Raw genomic sequence first — 16,669 nt, 5'->3', positions numbered from 1 at the left:
AGCCATCTGCACCAGACACTGTGATTATCTGCACTAAAAATGGGAAGGAGGAAATGTGCATTCAAATTCTGATCCATGGAATAAAAATATGTGCCCTCTTAGACTCTGGTGCCCGGAGGAATGTGCTGTCTCTGCGTGACTTTAACTCGATTATTTTAGAGTGTAGACCCACCATCCAACCATCAGCTGCACAAACATTGCAGGGAATCGGGCCAGAGGGGCTGCCTGTGCTAGGAGAGGTTGATCTCCCAGTCCATGTTGGAAGCAAGATAGTGGATGTGAACTTCATCATTGCTGACACAGCCGAAAGCACAGAGGTCATCTTGGGTCAACCCTTCCTGCAGCAGTCAAGTGCCTGCTTGGACTATGAGCGTAAGGAAATAACTCTGTTTGGAGAGAAGGTTCCTCAGTTGGGTTTTGACCTCCAGGCTAGAGTACATGTTGTGAGGGTGGCCCGTACCACAGTCCTGGAGCCTGGGCGCGAGTATGTGGTGCCTGGCCTCTCCCGACCCTGCCATACAGCCAGTGAGGTTCTCATGTTAAGCCCCACTAAAGCCTTCATTGAAAAGCACAATGTTCTGGTAGCCCATGTTGTTGTCCAGCAGCAACAGTCAGCCAGCCTACCCATCAGGATCTTCAACCCCAGCACTATCCCTGTTAAGGTAAAGAAGGGAGAGGTGGCTGGAGTGCTTCAGCCAGTACAGGTTGTTGCAGGAAAGGAGCTTCAGGCAGCTGGAGCTGACAGAGCCAATAATGTGCATGAACCTGTTAACCCCGTCTCTTTTTCTATGCCGAACCATCTCCAGAAACTGTATGCTGAAAGCTGTGGTGGATTGTTGGAGGAGGACCGCCGTCAACTGGGCCAGTTATTGCAACGATACGCCGATGTGTTCTCCACTGGCCCAAATGATTTGGGTCGCACCAGCATCGTGAAACATGACATCCTGACCACTGTAGGGCCTCCGGTGAAACAGCCCCCCCGGAAAATGGCTCGGCAGAAACAAGAAGCAGCTGACCAGCAGGTGCTTCAGAGCTTGGAGGCTGGTCTTGCCCAACCCAGTAATAGCAGCTGGGCAGCACCAATTGTGATGGTAAGAAAGAAGGATCAGAGCTCTAGGTTCTGTGTAGATTACAGGGCCCTGAATGAACAAACAATTAAGGATGCATACCCACTGCCTCGGATTCAAGAAACCCTGGACACCCTCTCCACTGCGAAGTTCTTCAGCACACTCGATCTAACATCTGGATACTGGCAAGTGGAGATGACACCTTGGGCGAGAAGAACCGCTGCATTCTGCACACGTAAAGGGCTTTTCGAATGGAACGTGATGCCTTTTGGACTATGTAATGCTCCAGCCACTTTCCAAAGGCTCATGGACCATGTCCTGGCAGGGCTGCAATGGGAGACCTGTTTGGTCTATCTCGATGACATTATAGTTCTAGGACGAGACACTGGTCAGATGTTGGAGCGACTGGAGCATGTGTTTGCCAGGCTGCGTGCAGCTAACCTCAAGCTCAAACCCTCCAAGTGCTGCTTGTTTCGGGAGCAAGTAATTTTCTTAGGCCACAAGGTTTCGGCTGAAGGTGTTGCCACAGACCCCCAGAAGATTCAGCGGGTACAGGAGTGGCCCACACCTCAAAACGTGGGGGAGGTGCGGCAGTTTGTGGGGCTGGCTTCATATTATCGCCGTTATGTGGAAAATTTTGCCACCATTGCCAAGCCACTCCACGAGCTCACCAAAAAGTACGCACGTTTTAACTGGACAACTCAATGCCAGGAGGCTTTTGAAGAACTAAAACGACGCCTAACATCAGCGCCTGTCCTCGGCTACCCTCTGGATAGCGGTGAGTTGCTCCTTGATACTGATGCCAGTGACTGTGGTATTGGTGCTGTTCTCTCTCAGATACAGGAGGGGGAGGAGAGAATCCTGGCATATGGCAGCAGACGTCTGTCGGCTACCGAGAGGAACTACTGCACTACCAGACGGGAACTCTTAGCTGTGGTGGAGTTCACCTCACACTTCAGACAGTACCTGCTGGGGTGACACTTTACCATTCGAACTGATCACAGCAGCCTTCGGTGGCTCACCAGACTGAGAGAACCTGAGGGTCAACTCGCTCGCTGGTTAGTGAAACTGGCTGAGTATGATTTCCAAGTGGTTCACCGCCCAGGAATTAAACACCTAAATGCGGATGCTCTCTCCAGGAAGTCCTGCCGTGAGAACTGTGCATGTAACATACCAGATCCAGAACTGAGCAGGAAGCAATTTCAACACAAGGCTGTGCAGTGTGACCTAATGGATAGCTCATCAGTCCAAAATGACCTTTCAAATTCCCCAGGACAGCCTCTAGTGGGGGTAGTGGGCAACTACATAAATGGTGACAGGCAGAATTCTATTCATCCCAGTATCCACTTGGTGAGCGAAGCACCTCAGCCTAACCTGTTCCGTGGTTGGACTAACGAGCAGCTTGCTGCTGCCCAAAAGAACGACCCCGACATAGGACCAGTTTGGGAATGGATGGATAGAGGGGAAAGTCGTCCTGCCTGGGCCAGCATAGCAGCGTGTAGCCCGGCCACCAAAGCTCTATGGTCACAGTGGAAGAGACTCTACAGGAAAGATGGAATCATGTTGAGGAAGTTTTATTGCAATGAGGGCAAAAGTTTCTACCCACAGATAGTATTACCACACTCTTACCACAGCTCTGTTTTGGAACAACTGCACGATGGGCCCGTGGGTGGTCATTCTGGGGCCAAGAGGACTCTGTCACGCCTGAAAAGCAGATATTATTGGCATAATATGAGAGATGATGTTACTCTGTGGTGCCGTACCTGCATCAGCTGTTCAGCCAAGGCCCGGCCAAGGAAAACACCCCAGGCAGCCATGGGAACTGTGCGGGTTGGTGCACCTATGGAAAGGGTAGCAGTTGACCTGATGGGACCCTTAAATGAAACTGAGAGACATAACCGCTATATATTGGTGGTGCAGGACTATTTCACTAAGTGGGTGGAAGCTTATCCCCTATCTAACGAGCAAGCTCCCACTGTGGCGGAGAAGATTGTGTCTGAATGGGTCTGCAGATATGGAGCCCCACACTCACTCCATAGTGACCAGGGCACCTATTTTGAATCTGCTGTTTTCCAGAGCATGTGTGAGCTGCTGGGCATCGAAAAAACGCGAACTACCCCATTTCGCCCCCAATCCGACGGCCAAGTGGAACGGTTTAATGCCACTTTCCAGAAAATTCTGGCCACCACTGCAGAGCGATGCCACTGGGAGTGGGATCTGATGCTTCCATATGCTCTTATGGCTTACCGGGCCACCAAGCACAGCTCTACTGGATTCACGCCTAATATGATGCTGTTTGGTCGAGAGATAACCGAGCCTATCGACCTTGTTGCTGTTCCCCTCCCTGACGATGGTTGTGCCAACATTCCACAGTGTGTCATGCAACAGAAAGAGAGGTTACAACTCTCCCATGAACTGGCCAGGGAGTGGCTGGGTAGGTCTTCTGAGCGAGCAAAGAGGCAGTATGATAAAAACATGCACAAATTGCAGTATAAGGTTGGAGAAGCTCTTTGGCTCCTGATTAAAGGCACCAAGAGAATGAGAAACAGAATACGGAAGTTCCTCCCTTCCTACGAGGGTCCCTATTTTGTCACTGGAACATTGGATGACCTTGTTTATTGCATTAAGAAGGGTCCAAGGTCAAGAGCTAAAGTGGTTCATCATGATAAGCTTAAGCTTTATTACACCAGAACCCCATTGGACAATAGCTGGGTTTTCCAAGACACTTATAGCCCAGCATCAGTTGAGGTGCCTCCACCAGTGGTCGAAGCTTCTTCGGATGTGGATCATGATGGGCCTTTAAATCCCTGGGATGGCTTCTCAGAGATGGAGGGATCTACTATGGACCATCCATCTCAGTCTCTGCCTACCCATTCAGTTTCATATGGAGACAACCAAATTCAGAACGAACCTTGCCAGTTTCTACCAGAAGGAGTTGACACCGAGGATTCTGCGAAGGAGCAGCTGCCGCTGGTCTTTCAAAGAGCAGGACCTCAGCAAAGACCACAAAGGAGACGCAGACCCCCTGACCGATTTGGTCAGTGGGTCAGCGGCTAGATGTCCACATGCATGAATGAACTTTTTTTTTGTTTTCTTTTCTTTATTGGCCTGAATCTGGGTGTAGGCGGATCGCTGCCCGGTTCAGATGGTGGACATTTAAAAAAAAAAAAAAAAAATGTATACAGCATGCCTGTTCCAGTTCCTAGTGTAATGCACTACATGCCGTGGATTATTATTAGTATTATTTTTTTTCTTTTAGTTGACTTTGGCTTGTTATTCTGCAAGTGTATTGTCTTGTAACACTGTAGTCTCTGTCTGCATTAGATCATCGACGAAATGTTCTAGTTTAGATTTTGGGGGATTTGTTCTAACCAGTTATGTTTGCTGGAGTAATGTTAAATATGTTTAAACATCATCCAGAGTGGGGGTAGTGTTACAGGCCCAGCCTCTCCCTATAGGGAGGGCGGTAGAGAGTAATCAGTAGTAACACGGAGAAGAAGAGTAAGTGTGTTAGCTGTTAGAGGCTCGAGCGGTGGAGTGGTTATAGTTGTCTCGTTTTGCCAAGAAGAGAAATAAAGTTCCACAAGTTCTTCATCTGCCTCCTCCTTGTTTTGCCGCCAGCAGAGCAGAGCCTATGACAGGGGTGTCCAAACTTTTTGCAAAGAGGGCCAGATTTGATAAAGTGAAGATGCCTGGGGGCCAATAGTTTGTTCGGACATTTTTTAACTACAAAAGTTTCATGCAAATACACACTGTTATAAAACAATTTTCATTGTCACAATTATCTTTATTTTTCAAATGACAAAATAACCAAATATAAGCCACTCAGGCAGATGAGAACAACTCTAAAAACCCAAATTCTGCCTTTCATTCATATCTGGAGAGTCAGATAACATTGAACAAACTGTATGAAATACCTTAAATTTACATGAGCTTAAAAATATCTTTGCCTCAAGAACATTTTAAACAGGAGTTATAAGCAATGCAAAGTTGTCTGTTATTATTAAATCTTAAAACAAGTGAATTTTGCTCTTGTCATTTACAATATCTTTCAGAAAGTAATAGTTTGTGTCACATCTACAGGTTCATAACATCAACAGTAATAACCAAATCTTACTCAAGAGTTTAATAAAAATAAGTGCCATAAATCCAAGTGCATAAATGTTCTTTGGCTTTTCACTGTTGATAGTGACAGATGTTACCGTTCAAAATACTCAATTTCAGATTGATCAAGAAACAGATAACTTGCTGACACTAATGAGAAGGGTGATACTGAGATCTGGATTTCAGTAAAGAGGCCAGGTCTGGTTTGAAGGCAGTGGTTGAAATGCGTAAAATGTCACGCAAGTGGGAGTCACTTAGTCTTAACCTCAATCGGTTCTTGTTTAAGTTCATGACAGAGAATGTCTTCTCACACAAATATGTGGAGCCGAATAAACTCAGCATTTTCTTAGCAAATGTTCGCATTTCTGGAAACCTGTCTTTATCCAGCTTGCAGTAAAAGTCAACAAGTGAAAGCTGCTGGTGTTTGCCGCGCCATTCATCGTCACACTGCAGCTCAATGAGCTCCAGCTGCAGCTGTGGAGGAGCATCATCAGGGTCCACGGAGAAGGGAGAAGAGAAAAGTAGCATGTCCTTTTCAATAACAGCAAAATCCTGAAAGCGTTTGTTAAATTCCACAGAAAGAGATGCAATAGCTGTTGCATAACTCTTCATTTGCGCACCGATGTTGTCCTGTGAGAAACTGTCAATGACCTCTTTCAAAGCCGGGAAGTGTGTGGTGCAGGGCTCTGTTTGGGACAAGTGTCTTCGGAAAAGTTGCAGCTTGGTTACAAAGGACTTGATGTGAGCGTATAGCTGGCTCACCACTGCATCTCGTCCTTGAAGATTAACATTCAGATGCTTCGTTATGTCAACCAAAAAAGCCAAATCTGCCAGCCATACAGGATCGGACAGTTCTTCCATCGGATGCCCCTTTTCACTCAAAAACTGTCCAATTTCCTCTCTGAGAGCGAAAAATCGCTGCAGTGCGGACCCCCGACTTAGCCACCTCACATCGTTGTGATATATTACGTCTCCGTATTCAGCCTAGATGTCAAACAAGAACTGCTGAAACTGTCGGTGGTACAGTGCTTTAGAGCGAATAGAATTGATTGCCTTTACCACTGATTTCATAACATGATCAAATTTGAGATGTTTGGCGCAGAGAGCCTGCTGGTGAATTATACAGTGAAGTTTAATAGTGTTACCTCCTTCTTCGCTGACTTTATTGCAGATCAGTGTGGCCAACCCACTTCGCTCACCAGCCATGGCAGGCGCACCATCGGTAATGATCCCAGAAACTTTACTCCATAGTAGTTTCATATCATTATTAACAGCTTCACAAACAGAAACGAATAAATCCGATCCTCTGGTTTGGCCTTTCATGCTTTGGAGGTCCAGCAGCTCCTCTGTTATGTTCATATTGTTGTCAACTCCTCTTAAAAAAATCAGTAGCTGTGCAGTGTCAGATGCATCTGTGCTTTCATCGCAGGCTAATGAGAAATAATCAAAAGCCTCTCCCCTGTCCCCCAGTTGTCTCTGAATATCCGACGATATGTCCTCAACTCTCCGTGCCACACTGTTACGTGCCAGGCAAACATTTTGCAAATTCTTGCTTCTTCTCAGGGCAAATGTTCTCCACCATTTTCATAACACAGTCTTTGATAAATGTACCTTCAGTAAAAGGTTTGCCATGTTTAGCTATTAACATTAACATCATAGCTTGCTTTGGTGGTATTTTCTTTTGACTCACAGGCCCGCGTGAAGAATCGCTGTTGTGATGCCAGTGCAGCTTGGAGCTGCTTCAGTTTTTCAGCACGGTCACTTCCTGTTAGCTTGTTGCATGTGTTAGCATGTTTACTCTGGTAGTGTCTCTTTACGTTGAAATCCTTAAACAAGGCAACCGTCTCATTACAAATTAGACAAGCACAATTGGCTTGATTTTCAGTGAAGAAGTATTGTAATTCCCATCTCTCTTGAAAGCGGCGGCCCTCACTGTAAACTTTCCTAGTTTTCTTTGCAGTGGCCATGGCAGAAATGAGCGGAGAGGGGTTCGCGGCACGGATGCAGAGACTGATAGTATTAAAGTGGTGCTGCCACCATTTGGTGAAAGGCGGAATTACAGTTTCAAGTTTTATGATTTATTTATTCTGTTTCACAGTGCAGGCGGGCCATAAATAATACATTATAAAACCGAACCTGCGGGCCGTATGAAATCTGACCGCGGGCCGTGATTGGCCCCCGGGCCGGACTTTGGACATGCCTGGCCTATGAGCTTGTTACCAGCAAACGAGCCGAAATAGACACCAGCCTGTTCTGGACTTATCAAGGTAACAACGATCTTTCGGAGCTTTCTCACTGGACTCAGCTTTGTACCGGATCAGAGCTGCAAGACAAATTTATCTGAGAAGATACGAACTGAAGCCGTGAGTATTCGAAAAGCAAAATAAGAGAAGATGGGACACAGGAAAGTCTTAAACTCTGACTGAGATCGGATTAAAACAAATATACGGAAGCTATTCGTCGGACTCAGCAGCAGCATAATTTTTTTGTTGTTGAAAAAGACAAAGGAGGACAGTAAAAAACAACAACAAAAAAACAATAATTTGAAGGTGTTCCTAACTGCTGACTTTTGATTTTACTGGTTTGAAGGTTCCTATTTGGAAACTATCTTTAAGGGTGTTTGACTTAAAAAAAAATCTACCCCTGTCAAATTCTAAGTTTATGTCTGTGTACAGCTAAATGTGTTTCAACGTTTCACACTGCTAAAATTAATAACTAACATTCTTGGAATTATTTCTGTGTGACCAAAACTGAAGTTATTCCAGCAGAACTTGCATTATACAGACTTGGGTAACAGATAAGTGTGCATTATGGCTACTCATCCTGACTTGACTGATCTATGTGATGATTTGGACTTTAGGTTGCTCCCGAACCACAATACTGCCAGACACAATACCCCTGACCTGGAACATAAAGTACAAAGTTTAAAAGAAGAGGTGGACATGCTTCAACAATGTCTACATGAATCTTTGGATCTACAGAAAAATATTTTGGAGCGTTGGACTCAACAAGCTAAAACCGTCCCTAAAGTCCCAAGTGCTCAGGTTACTCAACCTTTTCCTCAGGTGTCATCTACTCCATATGTGCCTAGTCTACGTACCAGGAAAAAAGAGCAATACAACTCAGCACCTGACCCCACTCAGTCCATGAGGGCTCTGTCTCAGACCCATTCGGATTCACTGGAGTTTATTAATACGACCAGAGTCCTCGCTGCCCCTTTGCACCAAGCAAAATTAGAACCCACCATCACTAATAATGGTGGTCTTCACCCATAGGAATGGCTGCAGTCTATTAATGCTTACAAGACCTCACTGGACTTAACAGACACACAGATTCTCAGAGAACTACCACATTTCCTAGCTAAGGGACCAAGGAAGTGGTTTAGTGTTCTCAGCTCTCATGTATCTACTTGGACTGAATTTTGTGAACTTTTCAGAACTGTGTTCTTACCTGTTGACAACCAGGAGCATATTATGAGAGGCATCTTGGACAGTTTCCACCACCCCGAAGAACCTCTCCCAACGTTTGCAGCCCATATGCTCAGTGAGTTCAAAAGACTGAGGAACCCTCCGTCTGAGCAAGAGCAGATTGACCTTATCTGTAAACATGCAGTAGAGAAGTACAGAGTGGCACTGTATGGAACACCTATCAGGTCAGTAATTGATTTGGTGCTGCGTGCCCATGAGCTACATTCTGTTCTCGGCACCAGCCCATTACAGCCATCAAGAGTCCAGATGAAAAATAGAACTGATGATGGACCCTACTGTTTTAAATGTTCCATGCCTGGTGTTGCATCCCGCACATGTCCGAATTGTTCCACTGAGTATTATGGAGCTCGACATTCTACGAGACCTGCCACAAACTCCACCTGCAGATTATCATCCTGTGACACAGACTGCAGAACCAAAAAGCGCTAACGTGGTGAGAGAACCAAACCCAACAGGTAGGAAGCAGGGAAACTTCAGAGGGGGGGAGAGTTTTTCACAAGGCCAACCCTCCCCCCAGTCAGTAACTCCGCCCTCATTGCCTGTGTCAGTCCCAAATTCACCACCTATGCTCAATCACGTTGAAGATAGAGCTTCACAATCATCTTGGAACACTCCTTTCAGAGTTAAAGTGAACTTAAAAGGAACAGCTCTGGAGGCCACAGAGCTGTTCGCTTTCAGCAGTAAATGCAGACTTGATACCTGAAAAGACCCAAAATGTCTCATTAAAGAATCAGTGGCATTCCCCACCCATAAGACTGGCCAACGGCACTGACTGCAATCTATTGGGAGTAACTTGGTTGACCATTGGATTTATGGGCAAGTCAGTCTATCAACGATTTGTTATAGTGCAGGGCCTGTCATCCCCCTTAGTTCTTGGGATGGACTTTATGACTCGCACTTCGCTAACAATTCATGTCCCAACCAGAACAGTAATTATGGATGACAATCCCCCATTTCTGGATGAACCCTGTGAAAACGACTTTGTGGAGGCTGATCTTGAGTGTGGAACGATGACTCTGCAGAACACTCCACAGATCTCACTTAAGGAAAAAGTTGAAGACGCTAACTTAAATTCTGCGGAAAAAGGAGGACTGTTAAAGTTGCTAGATAACTACAGTGATCTGTTTGATGGTCACCTAGGTCGCACTTCTCTGGCAGAACATATCATCGTCACTGGGGATGCAAAGCCAGTTAACCTACCACCTTACCGCACCTCTCCAGCTAAAAAGCAAATCATTGAAGAACAAGTACAAAAGATGCTAGAGGATAACAGCATTGAACCTGCATCTGGACCATGGGCAGCTCCTGTAGTCATTGTGAACAAACCCCCCCCCTTGAACCACGGTTTTGTGTTGACTTCCGGGGTCTAAATCAGCTGACTGTGAAAGACTCTGGAGGGTAAAGTTAGGCATATATCTCAATTTGGCCAAAAAATGTCTCAGGCAATTATGCTATTAAGCTTCATTGATTAAATGGTGGTAATCAGATGGTGATTTTCACTAGTGACACGTCAACAAAAAAGTTCGGTTTTGGGCTCACATTCATATTCTTCCATATTAGTTTTAAACTGTGGCTTTCTTCTTGAATCTGTGAAGGACAGGGTTTATGCTGCCTTTTTTCACAGATTCTCCCTTTAGAGCTGTGGATTTCTGCAGCTTCTTCAGAGGTACCTTGGGGCTCTTGGCTGCTTCTCTGCTAAATATTTCAGTTTATGTAGGCAGTCATCTGGCAGGTTTGAAGTGTGTCACAGTCCTGATGGATGGATTGAACAAATGTAAGATGCTCAAAGCGTAGATGTTAGAAACTAACTCTGCTTTAAACTTCTCCACAATTTTGACCTTTTATGGAAAACATACCTGTGTTCCAGACTTGATTTACAACTTACAAAAAAATACACAGAGGTGGACAGTTCTCCTGGTAATTAGGTCAATTTGAGTTATTAGAGGACTATGGATGGAAATTAGCATTATGCTAAATCTGGTATATTTACAACATCATTGTAGTTATTAATATGCACGGCCCCATTTAAATAAAATGAATCAATCGATCAATTAATTAATCAAAAGGAGTTGAACCAGTATGTATGCAACACTTTCAAGATTTTTATCTTCAAAACAAACATGTCTGGTTTTCTTTCACTTTACTACTACGCTACAGTTTGTGTTGCTCTATCATTTAAAAAACATTGAAGTTTATGGCTTAATCTGACAAAATCTGACTACTTTCATCAGGTCCTGTATGGTTTTACCTGTGGGTTTTCCTTTACTTGTGTGCAGAGAGGAGACATTTGTTAACATAAATGTGTTTATTTAACCATTTTATGAACAAACAAAAAATTAACAACATTCAAAGACAGCAGCATATACCATGATAATTACATATTCAAAGTAAAAACTTTACAAAAATAAATAGCTTAGAAAGCTGTAACAATACTTTAGCATTGTCCTTCATTGAAGGAATATCAGCCTTGCATCCCATTTCTTTTATCTTATACTGTAAGTTAACAAAAGGAATGAATACATTAAATATACATACAGGAGTCAGAAATGACCACAAAGTCTGAAAGAAAATTAAATTAGCAGTACTTTTTTAAATCAACAAAGATATCATGTTTATCACTTAGCCCTATAAGACATAAAGGAACAGAAAAAAAGATTTGTTGCAATAAATATTTCATCACTACTCAAACTACCAGATAGAGGATGTCTTGTATTTGTAATAAAGATTACACATTTCACACAATGTTTAAATTGGAACAAATTCATGTTTTTATAATTTCAGCTTCTGTGGCTTTGGACTAAGTCTGTCTTGTTTGGTGAAGGCTCAGAATTAATAAAAAAAAAACAATAAACTGGAAGAACACCGAAAACATAATCCACAATATAATAACTTGTAGAAAAAAATTGTTTTTTTCAGCAAAAGTCTTTTAGTGCAAGCCCTAGTTATGAACAGTGAATTTTAGTTTTTCATTGATTGACTTTCTTTTATAATTATACTGCATGTTCTGCCAGAAACAGAGTCATGAATAATCTTTTTGTACCTTTATAGTTTTAGTTATTCTTCACAAATCATGTAAAAGTTTGTACCTACATGGTGATGGTGAGGGTGGGAAGATAAGAATTTTAAAATAATGCAGTTTTATGATTCTCTTGAATAATTTCTATCAATAGGAAAGCATTTGTTCAATGGTTGACCAGAGGTTACAATTTGTCACATTTTATAAAAGCTGATAGGCAAAAATAGGGATAACTACAAAAATATGGCCAGATGAAAAGTTTTCAGGAGATGATATGAAATTACATTAAATTAAACATGAGATTTGAGGATTTTTATGTCCATCTCCATAGGAAATATGGATGCAGTGGTTTATAAATAAGGGTATGAAATGGATGGTTTTGAAGGAACTGACATTATCATCATGGTGAATTCACTCAGATCTGATTTTAATCAAGATTAACACTTTTCCCCAAGGCTTAAATAGCCTCATGTCTTAATTGTCCAATCGAAATTCTCCAGGATATACAGACTGTGTGTTGGCTCTTGCTAATGTTTTGGACTCACAGTGGCACCTAAATCTAGAAAACAAATGGCAAATTATGCCAAATTTATTCCTGAAGTTAATTCTTTGCTTTTGAATTTCATTCTAAAGAAAACACACACTACATCAAAAACTAGCATTTACACATAGCATCACATGTGCATCCTGAGGTAGATTGTCACTGTTCCGAATCTTAATAGTGGATGTCAAATGTTAACAAAAGACAAATTATAGTGGGACTGGGACTGGAACTTATGTTGATATTCCTGGGAATATCAACATAAGTTCATCCAACCCCCTTCAATAATGCTCATATCTTAGAAATAATTCTTAGGAATAAAACCAAGGCGGTTTTACATTTTAGTTGTTTATCATTTCTTTTTAGTTGAAAGTTGAAGACTTTTCTCTAAAATGTAGAGTCCAGGTCTTCTTGTATTTCTTGGTAATCACCAATATCTATAGCTGTTTGTTCCAAAATGTCTGCTACTTTTGCTCCCATCCATGATTTGTATGTGCACTCTGACCAAAAAAAAAAAAATAAAGACTGTTCATTGTAATCATGTTTTTCATGAGCAGTCATGGTTGTTACATTGCCCAGAGACTGGCTCTGGGATTTTATTTGGATCACACATCTCTGGTTCAACAGTCTTCCCCTTGTAGTCTATGCAGAACACACTGCGGCGGCGCTCGCCCTGACCGCAAGTTCGTGAGCAGGCAGACCAAGGACCCATCTGCCAGATGGGACACGGTGCATCTCCGCAAGGCCGGATGTCTGTGGGCTTCAGCTCCCTGTCGCATTGGCTGGAGAAGAAGCCGTCGCCGTCTCTGCATTCGATGCTCCTCCTTGACCACCCAGAGCCACAGCTCTTGGAGCACTCAGACCACTCTCCCAGCACCCAGTCAGAGACATCGCTGATCATATGCAGAGACAAGTACAAGCCCTTTTTCTCTTTAGATTTGTTAAATGCTATGTCCTTAGGGATGAAAAAGGTATATTTAATCTTGGGGGGATTGGCATCCCCTCCTGTGGCCAAGACCTGGATGGTTATGGCTTCCTTCAGCTGCCTGAAGCTCTGGATCCTCTCTAATGTGGTGGAGGATCCGCTGTACTTCAGCACAGCTCCCAGTATGGGAATATCCTGCTCCACTGTGGATACGGAAAAGTTACCATTGAGGATGTACGCTCCGTTTTCTCGCTTCACAGCCAGGTAGTTCCCATCATGCTTGATTCCTCTATGGCTCCTCTGCTTGATGTCAATGTTGGTGGCACCAATGGGAATGGTGACAATGTCGCTGTAGCCATAGCTAGTAGAGCAAAAAGGAAACACGTTTAGATAACACTCCCATTTGCTAAATTTATGTTTCATCAACGTCAGGTGCTAAGAAAGTTTGGTGGCACTTTATAATAACTACACTTTATTTAGCCATATTGAACTATTAATAAAAAGTTCATTAACAACATTAAGGATGATTTATACTTAATAAGCTATAAATTAACACAATTATGAATGCTTTACCTATAATGACTAATTACTCCCAAAACCAACACACTCAATGCTTATTCATGAATAAAGATTGAGTATTAACTATTTATTATTGGCTATTTATGGCTAAATAAGGTCTAGTTATTATAAAGTGCTACCAAAAGTTTTTTTACTTCAGCTGATATATTAACTGTTAGTAAAGTCTTATATTACCCTACCGTATGCTAAGCTAAGCTAGGTTATCCTGTGATAACATTGATAAGCTTCAAAATGCCTTTCTAAAATGAGCTCAAAGGGTTATTGCTGTTTTGTTTGATTAGCAAGCAGAGACTTCAGTAGTTGTTCCAACTTTTGTCATTTCTAATGAAGGCAGATTTTAATGTGTCTGCTTGTTGTTGTGGTCTTACATTCCTTTGTTGTAGGAGCCTGTTATCTTTCTGCAGCTGAGCCCAGATCCTCCACACTCTCCACACTTATCCACCCTCTTGTTAGATCCTATCACCTGGTCGCAGCCTGCTTTCACACACTGGCCTTGAACGCACACTGATGTGGTGTCAGGGCCACAGGTTGTCCCGTCAATCACCTGCTGGGGCGCGGAGAGAAATTGCACAGGTATCATTATAGATGTAATGCACCAGCAGTATTCAAATAAAACCGCATTTTTATTTAAAAAAAAAAAAACAATAACAAAACTTAGCAATGATACAGGGAAGACAACCTTGTTAAACGTTTCACTATGACTGTCTCATTAATGAGACAGATAATCTGTGAAAAAATTGAGCAATTCTGCCTCCTCTGACCTGTGGAGGCAGAAATCCACCCCTGTCGCTCACACCCTCCTTCTTGCTCTCTGGATAGTTAGCTTGCCCACTGATTATGACAAATAAACAGTTTCCTGTAACTGTTGGTTGTTTCTCAGCCATTAGCACATTGAGCAAGGAGTACACAAGATTGATTGACAGCACTAAGACCCTCCTCCTGGCTCTGAGTGGACGTTTCTGACTGAGCAGTGCATTTCTGCAGCTGGACCAAAGGGGGACCAGGGGAGATCAATTTATTTCACAGATGATCTGTCATATAGTCTACTGTCATGACATAGTTGACAAATATGTAAAAAACATGCTTTTATAAAAGTTACATACTGAAGCTTTAAGGATAGTTTTAACTCCAAGATTTCATCAGCGAATCCAGATAAAAATAAACATTCAAGCTTAGGTCTGATTATTACCCTCACAGTTAAAGGTATAAATGAGAGCAGAAAGATAATGAAACATCTACTGAATCAGTAACATTTTTCAGAAGACCCCCCAAATTTTCCTAACATTACAATAAAGGACATTAGTGCAGGTAGATCTATACTGTGAAATAAATCACTACTTAAAAAATATCTGATAGCAAATAATATAAAAAAATATGCTTGCACAATTATTTTATTAATCTCAAAAAATCGAACCAAATTGATATTTCACTTGTGTTGCGCAGTTCCATGTAGATACTGTACCTTTGACTCAAATACTTTAAACTCACTGCTGCCCCTGGCCCTGCAGAACAGCTTACAGCGGTCTCTGGGGGAAACTCCTGCATACTTTGGGATCCATTGTTTGACATTTCCATTGTAGTCCAGGTAGTTGGGGCTGTTGTATTTCTCACACTGCTCTTCTCTGAAACTTTTACCTACGCATGAGATATAGAACTTTTGCTTAAATGTAGAACTCTTATAATCAAATCATCTCATTATTAGCAAAGATGTCACAACATGTCTTTTTTAAAATTTATTTTGAACTGCTCTAGAAATGCTGCAGATTGACTTGCAATAAAGGGTTCATATGTCAAAAACTTTCAACTCTGAAGCTGGGCTACTGTTTAGACTTATGACCAAAAAAATCCTGGATTGTTGTATGAAGTTTCCACCTTCACTTAAAGCATGGATTCATTTTTGTTGCTGGGACAACCTGTAATAAATCAAAATAAAAATCAGTTGAAAAGCTGGAGACCAATCATTAATACGCCATGCTGTTAAGGCCAGAAGAGGTTACTTGCCTCTTTTGATGCCAATGGAACTGTGATACTTTTTGTGTACAAACTTGATCTTGCTTCTAAACTTGGCTCTAGTATAAATATAGATGTTCCGTGAACAAATATACTGTATGTGCTCCATTACAGTGGTCTGGTACACAAAATTCCAATAAAATACAAACTATGCCTGTGTGTGCGTGGGCGTGTGTACACAGCAAATTCAAAAGTGTTAGATTTCCAGTGTTGGTGCTGTATGTTAAAAATCCAGTGTTAATTCAACACTTGTTTAGTTTAATTCAACAACATCAGTGTTAGTTTCCCTACAGAGTTGGTGTTATTCCAGAGAGTTAAATTTAAGCAACTCTTGTCTGGTGTTGATTCTGAAATCAATTTATTTATTTATGTTGATTCTGAAATCAACACCAGACAGAATTGCTCCCACAATTAACGTCACGTGTTAGCAGGAGCGGGGACAGCAGCATGGCGTCTTGTCTGGAGCTTATTGTAACAAAGTAAGTTCCATATTAAGATGATCATGTTTTTGATTATTTTTTATGGATGCATTAATTTTCTGTTTGAGAGTATCGAGTCATATACATAGCTCGCTTAACATAATTTATTTGTTTGGATATCACGGTATATACGACACAGGGGAGTTCAAGTCCAGTTCTCCGGAGCTACCATCCTGCAACTTTCAGATGCTTCCCTGCTCCAACACACCTGAATCAAACGAATGGCTCGTCAGGTCTGTTCAGAGCTGATCCTGGTCTGTTGGAATAAGGATGCATCTAAAAGTTGCAGGACGGTAGCTCTGGAGGACTGAACTTCAGCACCCCTGGTTTGGTATTTTTGTTAGCAGCTAGAGCTAGCCAAGCAGGTGTAGCACAAGGTGTTGGGTGGTTAACTGGTGATGAGCAAATGAAACATCATGAAGCAATGAAGCTTTCCAACCCTTTGCTTTGCAAATAGGTT

The 16,669-nt window shown here is 42.4% G+C and overlaps 1 protein-coding gene across 2 annotated transcripts in view; it reads right to left on the bottom strand.

Moving 5' to 3' along the window:
- Positions 1–10,949: 10,949 nt before the first annotated feature.
- Positions 10,950–16,669, bottom strand: part of LOC116737495 (A disintegrin and metalloproteinase with thrombospondin motifs 8) — a 29,044-nt gene continuing 23,324 nt past the window's right edge. Inside the window, exons 7-9 of one of the 2 annotated variants that reach the window (XM_032590669.1) lie at positions 15,183–15,355; positions 14,089–14,267; positions 10,950–13,502 (exon numbers count right to left, since the gene is read on the bottom strand). In XM_032590669.1, coding sequence (XP_032446560.1) covers positions 12,764–13,502; positions 14,089–14,267; positions 15,183–15,355 — 1,091 coding nt within the window. In that variant the 3' untranslated portion in view covers positions 10,950–12,763. The remainder of the gene's footprint in view (positions 13,503–14,088; positions 14,268–15,182; positions 15,356–16,669) is intronic. The other variant, XM_032590670.1, reaches the window with a different exon arrangement.

The sequence above is a fragment of the Xiphophorus hellerii genome, chromosome 18 (genome assembly GCF_003331165.1).
Source record: "Xiphophorus hellerii strain 12219 chromosome 18, Xiphophorus_hellerii-4.1, whole genome shotgun sequence".
In the NCBI taxonomy this organism is placed as follows: Eukaryota; Metazoa; Chordata; class Actinopteri; order Cyprinodontiformes; family Poeciliidae; genus Xiphophorus; species Xiphophorus hellerii.
The sequence above is the reverse complement of the archived record's forward strand: the minus strand, read 5'-3'. Positions and strand labels throughout refer to the sequence as shown.